Source organism: Hypanus sabinus, chromosome 14 (genome assembly GCF_030144855.1).
Source record: "Hypanus sabinus isolate sHypSab1 chromosome 14, sHypSab1.hap1, whole genome shotgun sequence".
NCBI classification, from domain to species: domain Eukaryota; kingdom Metazoa; phylum Chordata; class Chondrichthyes; order Myliobatiformes; family Dasyatidae; genus Hypanus; species Hypanus sabinus.
Window position 1 is genome coordinate 62,300,068 of NC_082719.1, and position 19,639 is coordinate 62,319,706.

The 19,639-nt window shown below is 42.7% G+C and overlaps 1 protein-coding gene across 1 annotated transcript in view; it reads right to left on the reverse strand.

Annotated features, from left to right (window-relative positions):
* The window catches only part of LOC132404804 (uncharacterized), a 184,829-nt gene that overhangs the window by 41,543 nt on the left and 123,647 nt on the right, over positions 1–19,639 (reverse strand). The window contains exons 43-44 of the mRNA XM_059989308.1: positions 17,638–17,797; positions 9,802–9,911 (exon numbers count right to left, since the gene is read on the reverse strand). Of these exons, the coding sequence (XP_059845291.1) occupies positions 9,802–9,911; positions 17,638–17,797 (270 nt within the window). The remainder of the gene's footprint in view (positions 1–9,801; positions 9,912–17,637; positions 17,798–19,639) is intronic.

Below are 19,639 nucleotides of genomic sequence, written 5' to 3' on the forward strand. Positions count from 1 at the left end.
GAAGGAAAACTGAAGCTAGTACTTGGGTCTGAGTTACAGAAAGAATATGTGATTAAGAAAAAGGAGGAAATCAAAAGAAGACAAAATATATTTGTTAACAGTCTCACTAAGGTAAGTAATGTTTATCTTGTTTTTATATTAAATCAATATATCGTGTAAAAATGCCAAATATGTCTATATTAACATATTTTTACAAGAATTGAATGGGGGTACAAGGGTTGTATGGCGCACCTGAATTCTTGCATGAAAAAACTGATGCATGGAATGTAAAAGGTTGGCCACCCCTGGCTTAGGGCATTTCAACTCAGTGTTATCTGATGAAATGTTAGACTGCTGCCACAAGAGGTCCCCAATGAGTTTCGTACTGAGAACTTGGACAGCTAGAAAGAAACTCCTTACAGTAGGTAATATTAAATGCTTTACAGCAACATTACATACCTGTGCTCCTTCTCCAATATTCAGATACGTTGACTTCACTGGAGTTGTACATGTTTAATACATTGAAGATAGTTGCTAGCTTTACAAAGTCACGCTGCAGGACCCTCATCAGAGAGCTCCCTTAATCACCCCTGCCCCAACAACGTCAGCATCGGTGAAGAAACAACTGTATGCTTACTACAGCTCAGTGGATCATCCATGCATTAAAACCCCGCAATGGCACCACCTGGTAGAGGAGAGTGGCCTTCTATCTGATTAGCTAACCCCAGCCCTTTGTTCAAGCACCAGACCCCGACTCATTCTTTCTGTCCTCCTTCACACCTCGATAGCTCTATGCCCACAGATGGCTCTGAAGGATTCCGGTATAGCAGGCAACTTTCTGGACTGGACTCGGTGTGTTCAACTTGGACTCCCTTCCAGGCTGATCTGTCACCCATTCTGCATCATGACTATTGACGGGCCTTGGGGTCTGGGATGGGCAGAGCATGCAGGTCATGAGCATCAAAGAGCACCATGAGTCCAACCAATTTCTCCTTCTCGACTCACCCAACACTCCTCTCATCTTGGGTTACCACTCAGGAATCTCACCTCAACTGATCACTGCTGGGTTGGGGACCCACTTGCTGCAAAGTCAGCTGACTTTGCCCCGTAAATCCAAGGAGACAGAGGATACTCTCAACGTCACCAAACTTTCACAAGAATACCACAACTTTGCCTTCATCTCCAGTAATAGGGAAGCCAGCATCCTGCTGCCTCACAACTGTGCGAGCGACTCCTACTGGGCATCACCCCTCTCGGAGATTGTCTGTTCTTCCTCTACCATCCTGACACCTAAACCATGAATGACAACATCACCAAAGCACCACAGCATGGCTTCATTTGACCATCCCAGTCTCCAACTGCTGCAGGATTCATCTCTGCCAAAAAGAAAGATGGATGTCTTCATAAACTACTGTGGATTCAACAATATTAACAGTAAGAACGTTATCCTCTCTGCTTGATGGGTAGTGCATTTGAAACACTCCATCGGACCCAGATCTTCAACAAACTGGATCTAGAGGTGGACACATCTGACATGATCACTGAGGCCATCCTCTCCCAGTGAGGACAGGATAGGAAGACATACTCTTGTGCCTTCTTCTCACACAAGTTGAAATCTACATTGCACTGTTATGGAGTAGGTGACGGGGGAGAGACCGCCTCTGTCTGTCGATGGAGTAGCAGTAATTTTGTGCTGCTCTTAGTTTTCTCTCTCTCCCCCCAATTTAAGTTTTGAATTAAAAATTTTTAATTGCTGATTCTTGAAGGGGAGTAATCTGTCTATGCCTACGAGAAGTGGGAAGAATCTGCATGAACCTACTGACAAAGGTAATGGAAAAGGAAAGATGCCGAAGGAAAGATCTGATGAAATGCCATCATGGGCTGAAGATATCGTTCGGACTCTGAATTCAATTCAAGATCAGAATAGGGCAATTAAAGATCAACTGGAAAAGAATAATAATGAAATGAAGTTATTTCTGGAAAAACTTAAAGATGCGAAAACTCAAGTTACATGAAGAGGAATTGAAGTTAACTAAGCAAAAGTTGTCTGAAGCTACAACCCATTTGGAAAAATATCAAAATAAGATTATAGACATGGAAACTAGGTCTCGCTGAAGCAATATATGAATTGTTGGATTGCAAGGAAGAGCTGAAAATGGAGACTTAACGGTTTACTTTGGTAAGCTCTTTCATATTCTATTTCCAACTATTTTATCACAGCCGCCTGCTATTGAAAGAGCACATAGAGTGTTTACTTTGAAATTTATGGATTCAAGCAGACCAAGATTTATTCTGGTTTGTTTTCATCACTTTAAAATTAAAGATCAAATAATGTGACAGGCAAGAAAACAGAGAGTTTTCAGATTCAATGACTCTGAGCTCCGTTTTCATGAAGATTATCCAAAAGAAGTAATGGAACAAAGATCAAGATTTGCTTTGGCAATGAAACAAGCACATGATAAGAAACTATTTCCCTCTTTGAATTACCCAACAAGAATGAAAGTTTTTCCTCCTAATTCTTCTCCATGCATTTTCTTTGACCCAAAAGCCGCACTGGATTTTGTTCAGGCTATACCTGTCACCATCACTGACGCTACTACCGAATGAACTATCTGAAAAGCTGTTTGATTATCTGTATATTATTCACATTTTGAAAAGATAATATATGAAGGTTATTTGGATATTTCATTGAGAGATTAATAAAAGAAGATAAGAAAATCTGCTCATTATTGCATCCTACTGGATTTTTTTTTTGGAAAGAAGATTTACGGTTCAAGTTTGACTGTTTAAATGGCTAATTAGATATTTGACTGAGAAAAGAGGATAAAAGGATTTGTTCGTTTTATCTAATATTTGGTTTGATGTTTCTTTTTGTTGTTTTTTAATTTACTAATTGGTAGTTTTTTTCCTACTAATAGGGTTTCTTTTTTTTTATATATATATCCAGGAGAGTTTAGTTACTTATGATATTACTAATTAACATGTTTGTAAATTTAGTTTGGTTAAATATACTATTAACCTGTTTTTATCTGTTTTATTTTAGCATCCTATAACCGAATTTAAAGTTTTCTTAGAGTTTTAAAGCTAAACTTAAGATGGCGCTTGTTTTTTTCTCTCTAAGAGATTATATTATTTTGGTTCTTTTTTTGTTTAATACATGATGGAAAGTAAACACTTTCCTTTGTTGAGACGTTACTGTCTTTCTTGCAAGGTCATTTTATTTTTTGTGTGTTCTGGCTGGGGGGGTGGGAGAGAGGAGACCGACAGAATGGCCCATGGCTTTGATTCTATCTTAGTTTGCTTGCCTTTTCTTCGGGCTTTTGGGAGGGTGGGTGGGTCTAGAGTTAGGAGATGTTTCCCATTGCGTGTTTTTTAAATGGTTGTATTCTTCATCACCGCCATTTTTGATAATCCCGTATTGGTATGTGTTCTGCGCATGTATAAAGCAAATTAGAATAAAATTATAGTATGGCAGTTAAACAGATTAATGTAATAAACTGGAACGTACGTGGTTGGAATCATCCTATTAAATGAAAAAAGACTTTTAAAATTATTAATCGATTCCAACGTGATATAATTTTTGCTCAGGAGATGCATATCAGGGCGGGAGATCAAAAAAGGTTTTTTGTATGGTGGAATGGAATACAGCTCCATGCTACTTCTCAGAGTAAAACTAAAGGTATATCTATCTTTATTAAATCTAATATATTTGCTCAAGAGGATATTGAATCAGATTCTAATGGTAGATTTTTAATTGTTAAAGGAATGTTTTGGAATAGAAAAGTTGTTTTGGTCAATTTGTGTGGTCCTAATTTAGATGATCCTTTTTTAAAAAACATTTGCTTTATTGCTGGATTTAAATGAATATATGTTGATAATGGGTGGGGATTTTAACTGTTGTTTAAATCCTATGATTGACAAGAGCTCAACTAATCAGCGACTTCCAAATCGTTCTGCGTCAGTTATTAACTCCTTTTTGATCGATTTCGGGTTGATCAAATTATGGAGGCATTTGCACCCTGGTAAAAGAGAATATTCCTTCTTTTCGCATGTCTATAAAAAATATTCGAGTACTGATTATATTATAGTTGATCCCCATCTTTTGCCTAATGTTAAAAACTGTGAATATGATGCTAATGCTATATCTGATCATGCGCCTTTGAATTTGATTATGTCATTTTTGCCTGTCCACCATGGCGCATGTCTCAGACTTTATTGCAAATCTCTGATTTTATCAGTTTTATTGAAAGCCAAATAAAATAATTTTTTCTTTTTAACGATATAGGATGTATGTCCAAATTAATTATATGGGACACATTCAAAACATTTTTACAGGGTCAGATTATTTCTTATTCAGCTAAACTTAAAAAACAGACTGAAGCAGAATTAGATAAAATTTCAAAACAAATTAAAGATTTAGATAATATCAATGCAACTTCCCCTAATATTGACTTATTTAAAAAAGGGTGGAACTTCAATCATAATATAACCTATTATTAACTCATCCGATTGAAGGTTATCTACTTGTTAAAGAGCCAATTTTATATGTTTGGAGATAAAAATAACAAACTACTTGCATCTCAATTAAAATTGGCTGGAGCCAAAAGGCAAATTTCGAAAATTCGTAGAAAGGATGGTACCCTGGCTTGGGAATATGAAGAAATTAATAAGATTTTTCCAGATATTTATACTGAACTTTATAAATCTCAATGTCCAGTAGATTCTTCTGAAATAAATGCTTTTTTACAAAAGATTGCTTTTCCTAAAATTTCTGTTGAGGATCAAAAAACTCTTGATGCTCAAATTACTGAATCCGAAATTCATAAAGCTATTTTTTCAATGCAGTCTGGTAAGGCCCCGGGACTTGATGGTTATCCTGTAGAATTTTATAAAAAATTTGGAAAATTGCTTTCTCCATATATGTTGGAGATGTTTAAAGATTCTTTTGTGAAAAGTGATTTACCCTCTACTTTTTATGAGGCTTCTATTTCTTTAATTCTAAAAAAGGATAAAGATCCTACTGATTGTGCCTCATACAGACCTATTTCATTATTGAATGTTGATGCTTAGATTCTTTCAAAGACAATGGCCAATCAGTTAGAGAGTATTTTGGGTAAAATCATTTTTAAAGGTCAAGCAGGCTTTATAAAGGGTCGTTATTCTTTTTCAAATGTTCAGAGACTATTTAACATTATATATTCGCGCTCTTCTAAAACTCCACAATGCATTGGATCTTTGGATGCTGAAAAAACATTTGATCGAGTCGAATGGAAATATATATTTAATGTTTTAGAAAAAATTGGTTTTGGTATTAATTTTAATAATTGGATTAAAATGATATATAAAGCTCCTATTGCTACTGTTGTCACTAATAACTGTAGGTCTTTTTGTCAGCTATCACGGGGGACAAGACAAGGTTGTCCATTAAGTCCTTTCTTATTTAACTTAATATTAGAACCTCTTGCTATTGCTCTTCATGAAGCCAAAAATATTCATGGGGTTGTTGTGAATGAGACCATGCACAAGATCTCTCTTTACACTGATGACTTATTGGTTTATATATCTAAGCCTGAAGAATATATTCCTGCTTTGCTAAAATTATTTGACAAATCTGGAGATTTTTCAGGATATAAAATAAATTTTAGTAAAAGTGAACTACTTCCTTTAAATGAATCTGTCTCTATATATGATAATATTCCTTTTAAAGTTACAGATTCTTTTAGATATTTAGATAATTACTAAAAAATTTAAGGATCTTTATAAAGTCAATTTTCCTCCTTTAGTGGACTCTATGAAGTACTCATTTAGTAGATGGAGCCCACTTACATTTTCACTTGTTGGTCGTATTCATGTAGTTAAAATGATGATTTTAACAAAATTTTTATATTTATTTCAGAATATTCCTGTTTTTTTGACTAAGAAGTTTTTTGATCAGATTGATTCTATTATTCTATCTTTCATTTGGGATAATAAAAGACCAAGAATTAGTAAATGTCATTTACAAAAGTTGAAAAAGGATGGAGGTCTCGCTTTGCCTAATCTAAGATTGCATTATTGGGCTGTTAATTTGTGATATATGTCCTTTTGGTTATATTGGGTGATAGGAATGATCGGCCAATTTGGGTAGACCTGGAACTGAGAGCTGTGAAAGAGTTTTATTTAACTTTATTATTAGAAGTTGCTCTACCTATACAATTAGCTAAAGTTGATCTTTTAAACCCATATCCGGTGGTTAAACACTCTTTACAAATTTGGCTCCAGTTCCGCAATTTTTTTAATCTTAAAAAATTTAAACTTTGTAGTATAATTTATCGTAATTACTTTTTTAAACCTTCCTGGAGTGATCCAATTTTTTTACTTTGGAAAAATAAAGGTATTAATTCTTTTTTGGATTTATTTAAAGAAGGCAGATTGATGTCTTTTGAACAATTAGTCAATAAATATTCTCTCTCATATTCATACTTTTTACAATACCTTCAAGTTAGACATTTTTTACAAAAATATTTAAGTAATTTTCCTTACATATTAGAGGCTGACTTGTTAGATACTATTATGAATATGAACCCCTCAATAAAAGTTTCTATTGGAAGAATTTATAATTTATTATTACAATGGGATCGCGTCCTTTACTTAAGATTAAACAGGATTGGGAAAAGGAACTCAATTTGACTTTTATATGGGAGAATTGGACACGGATTCTGAAGCTGGTTAACTCTTCTTCGATCTGAGCTAGTCATTCATTGATTTCAATTTAAAATTGTACATCATTACCATTTGACGAAGGAGAGACTTTCTAAAATATTTCCCAATGTTGACAAATATTGTGATAGATGTAAAACTGAAATAGCTACACTGACACATATGTTCTGGTCATGTTCTATATTAAAACAGTTTTGGAAGGCAGTCTTTTTGAGAATTTCTGAAGCACTCAGAATCAACTTACAACCTAATAAATTGACTGTGCCTTTTGGAATAATTCCTCAAAATATCCATGGTATTTCTGAGTCTGACCAACATGTTATTGCATTTGTTACATTGATAGCTAGGAGGGCCATCTTGTTGAAGTGGAAGGAGAGATCAGCTCCTACTTTGTCACAATGGTTCTCTCAAGTGATGCCGTGTCTCAGCTTGGAGAAAATTAGAAGTCGAACCTTTGAACCTTTATTTGATTTTGAGAAGAGATGGGGATCATTTGCTCGTTATCATCATTTCAGTTAACTGAGATTTCCTCCACGATCTAAGAGTAATTTTTTTTGATATATCTTTCTTGTTGGCAGTTTGATGTTTATCTTTAGAAGCTTTCTGTATGATGTATGGCTCCGGGGTTGTACCCCCAATGGGTTTCTTTTTTTTTCCTCACTTTTCTTGCCTAGTAGGGTTTTTTTTTATTCACAAAAATTTTCAGTCTTTAAGATAATTTCTTTTTTTTTGAGACATTGTTAGTGTTGTTACTTCAATGTACCTGTGTTATTTTTGAATAATAATAATAATAATAATAATAATAATAATAATAATAATAAAAAGATTTGAAAAGAAAGAGAAGCTGACAGGGAGATTCTTGCCTTCAAATGGGCCTTAGAGGAATTGGGACATTGGCAGATGGGAAACACTGAGCCCTTCCTGATCTGGACTGACCACAAGAACCTCATATCCATTCAAAAGACACACCAACTCAACCAACAGCAGGCTCACTGGGCTCTCTTCTTCAAGTAATTCAACCAACCTGGCTCTAAGAACACTGAGGCAGACGCCCTTTCATCACAGTTCGACATAGCTGAAATGGTGATCGACCCTCAGCCCATCATTCCATCCTTGCCCAGTCATCTGGATTCTTGAGAACTAGATAGAAACATAGAAAACCTGCAGCACAATACAGGCCCTTCGGCCCACAAAGCTGTGCCAAACATGTCCTTACCCTAGACCTACCTAGGCTTACCCATAGCCCTCTATTTTTCTAAGCTCCATGTACCTATCCAGGAGTGTCTTAAAAGACCCTATCATTTCCGCCTCCACCCCCGCCGCAAGCAGCCCATTCCAGGCACTCACCACTCTCTGTGTAAAAAACCTACCCCAGATCTTCCAGGCCTTACAGCACGAGCTTGCTCTGGCTGACACATCTGACAACCTCGTACATTCCGGTGGCTGTGCACTCCAAGGCGCTCCAGTAGGTTCAATCCTCACCCCTCTCCAGCCATCCAAGCACACAGCAGATGCCAGACTTTATGCAACACCAGTTCAGGGGGCCCAACATGATTGCAGATATTGCTGACTGGCCTCAACGTACCCATCCATTTCCTCCATCCCGCAGCCCTCCCGCGACCCCAACAGACCCTCAACACCTGTGGTCCTACATTGCCACGATTTGTTTGCCTTTTTCCGTTGGGGCCAGGGTGAAGTGGCCATCTTCCTTGCCCTCCCCACACTTCCGTCAGCTGCTGAGATGGTGGACCTGGTTCTCCAACATGTAGTTCACTACCAGGTTTTCCCTCAGAACACTGTGTTGCACTGCGGCCCACAATTCATCTCCTGCTTCTGTCAAGCCTTCTGCTCCTTCCGCTGTACCTCAGTGAGCCTGTCCTCTGGCTCTCATCTGCAGACTATTTGTTGGTGGCCATGAAGCACTTTTCCTGACACTTCTATTATTCTAAACTGCAAAACTGTAAAGAAGGGACACACACTTGCAAATTGAAGAACTGTCATGCGGCTATCATAAGACCATAAGATATGGGAGCAGAAGTAGGCCATTCAGCCTATCGAGTCTGCTCCACCATTCAATCATGGGCTGATCCAATTCTTCCAGTCATCCCATCTCCCCTTTCACCCCATACCCTTTGATACCCTGGCTAATCTAGAACCTATCTATCTCTGCCTTAAATACACTTGATGAGTTGGCCTCCACAGCTGCTCGTGGCAACAAATTCTGCAGATTTACCACCCTCTAACTAAAGTAAATTCTCCGCATCTCAGATGTAAAAGGACGTCCTTCAATCCTGAAATTGTGCCCTCTTGTCCTAGAATCCCCTATCAAAATTATCAAATAACTTTGCCATATCTAATCTGTTCAGGCCTTTTAACATTTGGAATGTTTCTATGAGATCCCCCCCCCCCACCCTTATTCTCCTAAAGTCCAGGGAATACAGCCCAAGAGCTGCCGGATGTTCCTCATACGGTAACCCTTTCATTCCTGGAATCATTCTTGTGAATCTTCTCTGAACCCTCTCCAATGTTATTATATCCTTTCTAAAATAAGGAGCCCAAAACTGCTCAGAATACTCCAAGTGTGGTCTCATGAGTGCCTTATAGAGCCTCAACATCACACCCCTGCTCTTATATTCTATACCTCTAGAAATGAATGCCAACATTTGTCTTCTCCACAACTGACTCAACCTGGAGGTTAACCTTTAAGGTATCTTGCACAAGGACTCACAAGTCCCTTTGCATCTCTGCATTTTGGATTCTCTCCCCAACTAAATAATAGTCTGCCTGTTTATTTCTTCCATTCAAAGTGCATGACCATACACTATCCAACATTGTATTTCATTTGCCACTTCTTTGCCCATTCCTCTGAACTAGCTAAGTCTCTCTGCAGGCTCTCCGCTTCCTCAGCACTGCCCGTTCCTCCAACTGTCTTTGTATCATCATCAGGCATTAGAAATGAGAAATTCTGTTCATGAATTCATTAATTTACATGCTTTCTTACATGGACAAATCAGGTACTTTTGTGAGAAATGAGGAAGGAGGAACATGGTGCTGTGAAGGCATTTTATATTGACAGCTACTTTTTCTTCCAATTATCACTAAGTAAAATTGCTATGGACATACCTAAAGTATTGAATCCACATTCTCTTAATGGAAATCCAGATACAACATTCTCAAGAGTTGTTATCCTTGATGGTGTTCCTTGCTTGCTCTTTTTGAGGTAGCAAATATAACTGAAAACAATCAGAGAAAATCATATTTATTAAACCATTAACCAAACTGTCACACTTCTTGAATCATCAAAAATATTGCAGAAAGTGATCCGCGGTAAAATATTTACAGAATTGTCAAATATTTCAGCAACACACACAAAATGCCAGTGGAACACAGCAGGCCAGGCATCATCTATAGGAAGAAGCGCTGTCAATGTTTCGGGCCGAGACCCTTCGTCAGGACTAACTGAAAAGAAAGATAGTAAGAGATTAGAAAGTAGGAGGGGGAGGGGAAAATGCGAAATAATAGAAGACTGGAGGGGGTGGGGTGAAGCTGAGAGCCGGAAAGGTGATTGGCAAAAGGGATACAGAGCTGGAGACGGGAAAGGATCATGGCTCGGGAGGCCTAGGGAGAAAGAAAGGGAGAGGGGAGCTGATGCACTATCAATAACTCCAAAAGACTGGAAGTAGAGTAGATACTGAAAGGCTTTTATTAGCAGTAAACTGGACCATGTCCATGCTGGATGACTGCCCTGGACTGTGGGGGGAGCAGTGACACAATCACCTTTATACAGGGGTCTGTGGGAGGAGCCACAGGAGCAGTCGGCAGAGGGGCGTGTCCAGACACGTATACATGGTTTACCACATTCACCCCCACTGTGTTTCAAAAGAGAGTCCCACAGGGTGAAGTGACTGACAATATTTAAGACAAGTATATTTACTGGTTAAGTCTATCAGGCGGTCAAGTCCCTCGCTGCGATCTATGTAGCACTGGTGGTGATTGCACCGGTGACGGTGGTTGTGCTGGCACTGGCCTGACTTGAGGTGCCAGCCCATTAGGCATCAGTAATCCCTCGTGCGTGTGCGTCGCGCCCGGTATGGGAGTGTCGTGAGGTGTCTGTGTAGGGCTTCGCGTGCGCGGTGACTCGTGGGTATATACATCGGTGTGTACGGGGTTCATAGTCACCGTGGAGTGTTGAGGGTAGGGGTCTGGTGCTCCTGTGGGCACCAGGTCACGGATGGAGACCGTGTCCTCCCGCCCATCGGGTAAGACCACGTAGGCATACTGGGGGTTCGCATGAAGTAGGTGAACCCTCTCGACCATCGGGGAGTATTTATTGCTCCTCGCATGTTTCCGGAGCAGCACAGGCCCCGGGGATGTCAGCCAAGCCAGTAGGGTGGTCACGGTGGTTGACTTCCTGGGAAATGAAAAGAGTCGCTCATGAGGGGTGGCATTGGTGGACGCGCATTACAGGGAGCGGATGGAGTGGAGTGCCTCGGGGAGGACCTCCTGCCAGTGAGAGACCGGCAGTCCCTTTGACCTAAGGGCTAAGAGTGTGGCCTTCCACACCGTGGCATTCTCCCTCTCCACCTGTCTACTCCCCCAGGAATTATAGCTCGCGGTCCTACTAGTTGCAATATCCCTAGCCAGCAGGTATTGGTGCAGCTCGTCACTCATAAACGAGGACCCTCTAGCACTGTGGATATAGCAGGGATATCCGAACAGAGTGAAAAGCTGGCTCAGGGCTTTTATAACTGATGTGGTAGAGGTATCGGGGCAGGGGATGGCAAAGGGGAACCGCGAGTACTCGTCGATAATGTTGAGAAAGTAGACATTGTGGTCGGTGGAGGGAAGGGGGCCCTTAAAGTCGATTCTCAGTCCCTCAAAGGGGTGGGTGGCCTTGATAAGTTGTGCCTTTTCAGGACGGTAGAAGTGTGGTTTGCCCTCAGCGCAGACTTGACAGTCCCTGGTCATCGTCCTGATGTCCTCAAGGGAGTAAGGCAGGTTCCAGGCTTTCACGAAGTGGAAAAACTGGGTTACCCCTGGGTGGCAAAGATCTGCATGTAGGGCATATAGCCGGTTGATCTGCGTGCTGGCACACGTTCCCCGGGATAGGGCATCTGGGGGCTCATTGAGCTTTCCAGGCCTGTACGTGATGTCATAGTTGTAGGTGGAGAGTTTGATTTTCCACTGCAAAATTTTATCATTTTGATTTTGCCACACTGTTGGTTGCTGAACATGAACACAACTGAGTGCTGGTCGGTTAGCAAGGTGAACTTTTTGCAGGCGAGATAGTGCCTCCAGTGCCTAATAGCTTCCACTATGGCCTGGGCTTCTTTCTCCACCGCGGAGTGCCGGATTTCAGGGACCTGAAGGGTACGAGAGAAGAATGCCACCGGTCTTCCTGCCTGATTGAGGGTAGTAGCCAGCGTGAAATCGGATGCGTCACTCTCTACATGGAAGGGAATGGTCTCGTCCACCACACGCATCGTTGCTTTGACAATGTCCCCTTTAATGTGGCTGAAGGCCGCATGGGCCTTGGCTCAGAGGGGAAATGCAGTGGACTTGACCAGGGGGCGGGCCTTGTCTGCGTTGTGAGGGACCCATTGGATGTAATAGGAAAAGAAGCCCAGGCACTGTCTGAGGGCTCTGAGGGTGGTGGGAAGAGGGAGTTCCAACAGGGGGCGCATACGGTCAATGACTCTGTTCTCCACGACACACCCAAGGATAGCAAGACAGGTGGCTCCGAACACACTCTTGTCCCTGTTATAGGTAAGGTTAAAAGCTTTGGCCACTTGGAAAAATTTTTGGAGGTTGTTGTCGTGATCCTGCCAGTCGTGACCACAGATGGTGATGTTATCCAGATATGGGAATGTGGCTTTCAGTTGGCACTGGTCCACCATCCGGTCCATTTCCCTCTGGAAGACAGAGACACCATTCGTGACACCGAAGGGGACACGCAGGAAGTGATAGAGCCTGCCGCCTGTCTCGAAGGCAGTGTAGGGGCGGTCCTCCAGTCGGATGGGGAGCTGATGGTAAGCAGATTTCAGGTCTATGGTCGAGTACACCTTGTACTGAGCTATCTGATTGACCATATCCGCGATGCGGGGTAGGGGGTACGTGTCAAGCTGTGTGAACCTATTGATGGTCTGGCTAAAGTCCACGATCATCCTATTTTTCTGCCCAGTCCGAACAACGACCACCTGGGCCCTCCAAGGACTTGTGCTTGGCTCAATGATTCCCTCCCTGAGCAGCCGCTGCACCTCCGACTGAATGAAGGCCCTGTCCCCTGCGCTGTACCTCCTGCTTTTAGTTGCCACAGGTTTACAGTCGGGGGTCAGGTTGGTGAACAGCGGTGGGAGAGGGATCTGGAGGGTGGAGAGGCTGCAAGTGGTATCAGTAGTGCGGCTGTTGGCATGGTGTTGGGTGGGATGTGTGGGTCGGTGTGTGTGTGTGGTCAGTAGCAGGGTAAGTGACAAAGTTCCACAGAACTGAGGATTTCTGACAGTGATTGGTGGGAGGGGCCCATCATACTCCATTGTCACACTTTTCAGGTGGCTCTGGAAGTCGAGCCCCAATAGCACAGGGGCACACAGTTGAGGCATGACCAGTAACGTAAAGTCTCGATATTCTGTGCCCTGCACCACTAGTGTCGCTACACAATCCCCACCCGGATGTCTGTGGAATGCGACCCAGAAGCCATGATGACCCTCTGGCTTACCGGCCGTGTCACGAGTCCGCAGCATTGCACCGTGTCCGGGTGGATAAAACTCTCAGTGCTGCCCATGTCAAACCGGCAGCTAGTCCTGCGCCCCTCCACCAGGATGTCCATCATTGACCTTGCGAGCTTGTGGGGAGCGCTTTGGTCGAGGGTCACGGAGACCAGAGTTGAATCGCTGTTTTGGTCCGGTGCAGTGGGGTGCCCGTTAAGCACCCGTGGGTCGCAGGCGGTGCGAGGTGGCATCGACCAAGATGGCCACTTCCATGCCTCGCACGCGGCGGTGGGCAGGCAAGATGGCAGCAACCATGATGGCAACCCCCATGCCTCGCACGCAGCTCTGCTCAATCCCGCTCGCAGTTTGGACTTACAGGCCTTTGCAAAGTGGCCCTTCTTCCCGCAGCTGGAGAAGGTAGCTTCTCGGGCCAGGCAGCATTTTTGGGGGTGCTTCTTGAGTCCACAGAAGTAACACTTTGCGGACTCACGTCTGGCAGCAGTCGTGATCAATTCGCCGGTGGGTTGCGGGGTCTGCGGCGTCCACGAGGTCGTCGGGAGATCGCGTGCCTGGAGAGCATTAGAGTTGTGCAGAGCGGCCTCCAGCATGTCGGCCAGCAAAATCGCCGAATGTAAGGTAAGATCGGCGTGTTCCAGCAGTCGTTGGCGCACGTACACTGACCTGATCCCTGTAACGAAGGCATCTCTCACTAGGAGCTCCGAATGCTGTTCCGCAGTCAGCCCCCGGCAATTGCAGGCCCGCACGAGTGTCTGTAGGGCCCGGACAAACCCAGCGCTCGACTCTCCTGCCCACTGCTGCCGTGTCGCTAAGCGATGTCTTGCATAGACGGTGTTTACCGGCCGCAGGTGTTGTCTTCTGAGGATGCTCATCGTGTCGTCATAACTCGGCTGGTCTCTAATCAGGGAGTAGACATGTGCACTGACCCTGGAGAGGAGAACTCTGCACTTCGCGGCCGACTCGGTCACTTCAATCTCCTCCAGGTATGATTCAAAGCAGGCTAGCCAGAGTTTGAAAGCGTTGCCAGCCTCAGCTGTTTGCAGGTCGATGTCCAGTTTGTCGGGCCTCAAAACGTGCTCCATGTCTTAAAATTACTGCTAATAAAATTGATGCACTATCAATAACTCCAAAAGTCTGGAAGTAGAGTAAGTACTGAAAGGCTTTTATTAGCAGTAAAATGGATCTACGTCCATGCTGGATGACTGTGGGAGGAGCAGAGGCACAATCGCCTTTATCCAGGGGTCTGTGGGAGGAGCCACAGGAACAGTCAGCAGAGGGGCATGTCCAGACAGGTATACATGGTTTACCACAGGAGCACCAGAGTGGGATGGAGAACAGGCAGAGTGTTGGGCAGAGAGAGAGTGAAAAGGAAGAGGAGGGGGGATAAAAACTAAATACATCAGGGATGGGGTAAGAAGGGGAGGAGGGGCATTAACGGAAGTCAATGTTCATGCCATCAGGTTGGAGGCTATAAGGTGTTGTTCCTCCAACCTGAGTGTGGCTTCATCTTGATAGTAGAGGAGGCCATGGATAGACATATCAGAATGGGAATGGGGCGTGGAATTAAAATGTGTGGCCACTGGGAGATCCAGCTTTCTCTGGTGGACAGAGCATAGGTGTTCAGCGAAACGGTCTTCCAGTCTGCGTCGGGTCTCACCAATATATAAAAGGCCACACTGGGAGCACTGGACGCAGTATACCACACCAGCCGACTCACAGGTGAAGTGTCGCCTCACCTGGAAGGACTGTCTGGGGCCCTGAATGGTGGTGAGGGAGGAAGTGTAAGGGCAGGTGTAGCACTTGTTCTGCTTACAAGGATAAGTGCCAGGAGGGAGATCAGTGGGAAGGGATGGGGGGGATGAGTGGACAAGGGAGTCGCATAGGGAGTGATCCCTGTGGAAAGCAGAAAGAGTGGGGGAGGGAAAGATGTGCTTGGTAGTGGGATCCCGTTGGAGGTGGCAGAAGTTACGGAGAATTATACATTGGACCTGGAGGCTGGTGGGGTGGTAGGTAAGTACAAGGGGAACCCTATCCCGAGTGGGGTGGTGTGTGGATGGGGTGAGGGCAGATGTGCGAGAAATGGGAGAGATGCATTTGAGAACAGAGTTGATGGTGGAGGAAGGGAAGCCCCTTTGTTTAAAGAAGGAAGACATCAGCAAATATTTCAGCAAATAGTTTCTCCTTGGCTATTACTAATAACTAAGCTTAGTTCCCCAAATTGGTCCCACACGCGGCAGTGAGGTTGTAATCCTCGACAAACACTGCTGTAGAGTAAAAGAAATAGGTAAAAATTGCTAGAGGAATAGTGTTGTGCATTTAATATTCAGAATTAGTTGAGTAATATTCTAAATATATTGTTTGATTAAGCATCCTTGTTCATTTAAGTAATTAATTATGGGTAATATGTAAATGATGTGACTGGCATATGCCATCAGATCACCAGATCTCACGGGCATGCTTCAGTAGAAGTAAAAACAAAACTAGACATGTTATCTCTCAGCTCCCTTTTTTCCTTTCAATTAGTTCAATGCTTTGGAATTACAAAACATAACACCGGTGATGAGGAGCGTACCGTTAAAGTGAACACGAGACAACTACTTAACTATTAAACCGCAGTGGGACATTTGAGTTTTTAAATAGCGCAGCGAGAAACAGTCGAGTAAAAAAAACACGCAGAATGTTTTCTTTGGAAAGGACAAATAAGGTTGAGTTTTTTAAAAAAGGCAGAAAACGGAAGAATTGAAGGAATTATTTCCAAGGTTAGGTGGACAATGCCAGTGGACACAGTAGACAAGAAGAATGTGTCTGTCTGGAACTGTGGTTGCTTGAATGTCACCATCAACCCAGCATTGAAAGTACACTAACATCCTCTGCCCAGGATAGAAAATACGTATCTTTGCAAACTTTTCTGGAGGGAAATTCTTCAAAGAAGTGGACTCAGCTGAGGTCTACCTACAGTTGGAGATGGAATAGGAGTCCAAAGTGTTTCTCATCATAAACACTCACAAATGTTTTTGTCACCATAATGGACTTATTTTGGGGGTAGAATTTGCACCTGCAGAAAGCTATGGAGCAGGTGTTGCAAGGCTACCAGGCACTCAGTGTCACCTCATGACATCATTATTTCCTGTAAGGATGACCAGGAATATCTCCAAAATCTCAAGACAGTGCTAAAAGGATTCAAAGATTATGGGCTCCGAGCACGACGCAACAAGTGTGTATTTTTAAACCAAGGATCGCTTACTGTGGTCACACAATTGATGCACAAAGATTCACAAGTGTGCTGAGAAAATTCAAGCAACGGTCCAAGCCAAAGGACATTTTAGAGTCGTGGTTGTCTTTCAGATTTGTCAATTACTATAACAGGTTCCTGCCAAACCTGGCAATTGTGCTCCATCCCTTCAACATATTACTGCAGAGCAGGAAGAAATAGCAAAGGACAAAGCAGTGTGAGGTGGTATTACAAAAGAGAAAGGAAATGGTGACACCGGGTACTGCCTCGCACATTATGATCCACATCACCCAGTGAAACTTGCCACGCACTGTTTGGGATACCAACACATCCAGAAGGGCGGTGTCCAGAGCTGCCAGAACTACATCCTGCAGTTGTAGTGTCAGCCCCTACAACTACCATGGAGAAGGCCCCAGAACCTGAAAAAGTTTTACAGCCAGAAGTCTCTTCTGCCAAGCAGAGTGACCTCCCTTGTTAGGTAAGTTTCATATTCCAGAAGAATATGAAATCCTCCACGCTGATTAATTTTTTATGCCTGAATGGGACAATTTAAAATTTATATGCAGTGGGCATCTAAATACAAGCTGCATTATATAGTATATTATGTATATAGTTGAGATGCATTCTATACTGAGTTGAAGTTTATAGCTAAGCAGGGAGGAGCATTGTGTATTGAGTATTTCAGTAATATTTGAGTAATATTGTAAATATATTGTTTGATCATACATTCTTGCTTGCTTCAATAATTAATTATGGGTTAAGTGTAAATTATGTGAATGTGGTATGTTTTCACATCACATCATACGTGCACACCTTGCTAAAAGTAAAAATGAAACTGGACGTGTTTTCTCTTGGCTCCCTTGTTTTCCATTCAATTCTTTTAATGCTTTGGAATTACAAAATATGAAAAGGATTGATGAAGGATCCAAGTCAGCTATCCTCTACACAAAACTGAGTTTTTTTTTGTTCCTTGTTCCTGGGTTGTTTGAGAGTTTGACTCACCGCTGCCGAGCGTTGCGATAGAACCCATTTGCAAAGGTGAAGTACTGACAGTCAGGCTCCTCTGTACATTCTCTTTGGCAGCTGTGTTCATCGGCTACTACAAATTGACGGAAGTCATCTCCTGGGAAATCCAGGCCAACAGACAGGTCTTTAAAACAAGCTGAAAAACATGGGAATGGGTGCTGATGAATAATTGAAAAGCTACAGCAAATGGACAACAATCAAATTAGAAATGAATGAGAATAATTAATAGATTTAGCACATGTGTTTATGGCATAGTTTGCCTTTCCATAGACAACTTGAAAATGATGCTAGAGAGATAGTAATGGGGACAAATGATTGTTGGATGAACTGAAAAAGACACTACCAGTGTGACAGAAATTCAAGAGTCTTTCAGCAGAAGTAAGTGTAGTCACCGTTACTAAGGAGAAGGTTCTTGGGAAACTGAAAGGTCTGAAGGTAGATAAGTCACGTGCACTAGATGGATTACATGCCAGGGTTCTGAAAGCAGTAGTTCAAGTACATTTATCAAGTTATGATCATTATACATACTCTCCATTATACTTTATACATACTTCCCAGTTTGCTTATTGCTCAAATTAATCCACTGACGATACAATAGCCTCGGCCCTCCACTCTGCCCTGTCCCACATGGAAAATGTCGTCTCATATGCCAGACTGCTGTTCATAGTTCAGTGTTCGACACCATCATACCCCTGAAACTGGTGGGAAAACTGTCCACACTGGGTCTCAACATCTCCCTCTGCAACCAGAAACTGGACTCCTTAACTGAAAGGCCACAGTCAGTCGGCAACATCTCTCGTCCCATTGCGCTGAGCAATGGTGCTCCCCAGGGCTGTGTGCTCAGCCTGCTGCTGCTCACACTGCTGATGCATGACTATGTCGCAGGATTCAGCTCAAACCGTGTTTGTAGATGACACAATAGTGGTTGGCCTCATCAGCAACGAGAGTACTGAGAGGAAATGGAGCAGCCGTTGGACTGGTCTGAGAATAAAACCTGAGACTGAATGTGGAGAAGTCCGAGGAAATCATTGTGGACTTCAGCAAGATGCAGATGAACCATCCCCCTCCATGAAAACATGGCTCCTCCATAGAGAGAGTGAAGTGCACCAAGTTCCTGGGAGATCACATCACAGATGACCTCACGTGGTCCCTTTATATCAGCTCTCTGAACAAGAAGGCACAGCAGTGCCTCCAATTCCTAAGGAAACTGAGGCAAGCAGGGATCTCTCCCCCCCCCCCACCCATCTTAACTGTGTTTTATAGGAGCACCATTGAGAGCATCTTGACAAGTTGCATCTCCATCTGGTATGTGAGCGGTCGAGCATCAAACCTGAAGTCCCTACAAAGAACAGTGAGAACAGCTGAGAGGATCATGGGGGTCTCCTTACCATCCCTTAGTATTATTATGGATCTCACTCATCCATCTAGCATCCTCTTTGACTTTCTACCATCAGACAGGAGAGTCCAATGCATAAAAACAAGAACAGTCAAGATGATAAACAGTTTCTTCCATCAGGCTGTTAGACTTCTGAAATCTTGGCCGCATCATATTCGAAGTGTCACTGGTTAATCTGTTCTGTACCTTACAATATTTAGTTCATGCATTTTCATTTGCTATTTATGCATGACTCTTCTATAGATTTATCCTTACTTTCATAACTTGTGTGTTATGTGTACTACTGTGATTTACAACCTGGTTCAGAGAAACAACTCCTTTCTATATCCATTATTATATATGTTATATACATGAATATAGTTAAATGACAATAAACTTGACATGACTTGTCTGCTTACAGGCAGTCACAAAACAAGAAACCCAGGTGAACACATTATAAACCTGACAAACACACAATGTGCAGAGAAGGGGAAAAAAAATCATGCAAACAATAATAGTAAGCAAACTGCATATAGAATGAAAGTGAACCCTCAGACATGAAGCCCAGAATGTTACTGAGCCCAGAGCAGCCAGGGCAGGCCC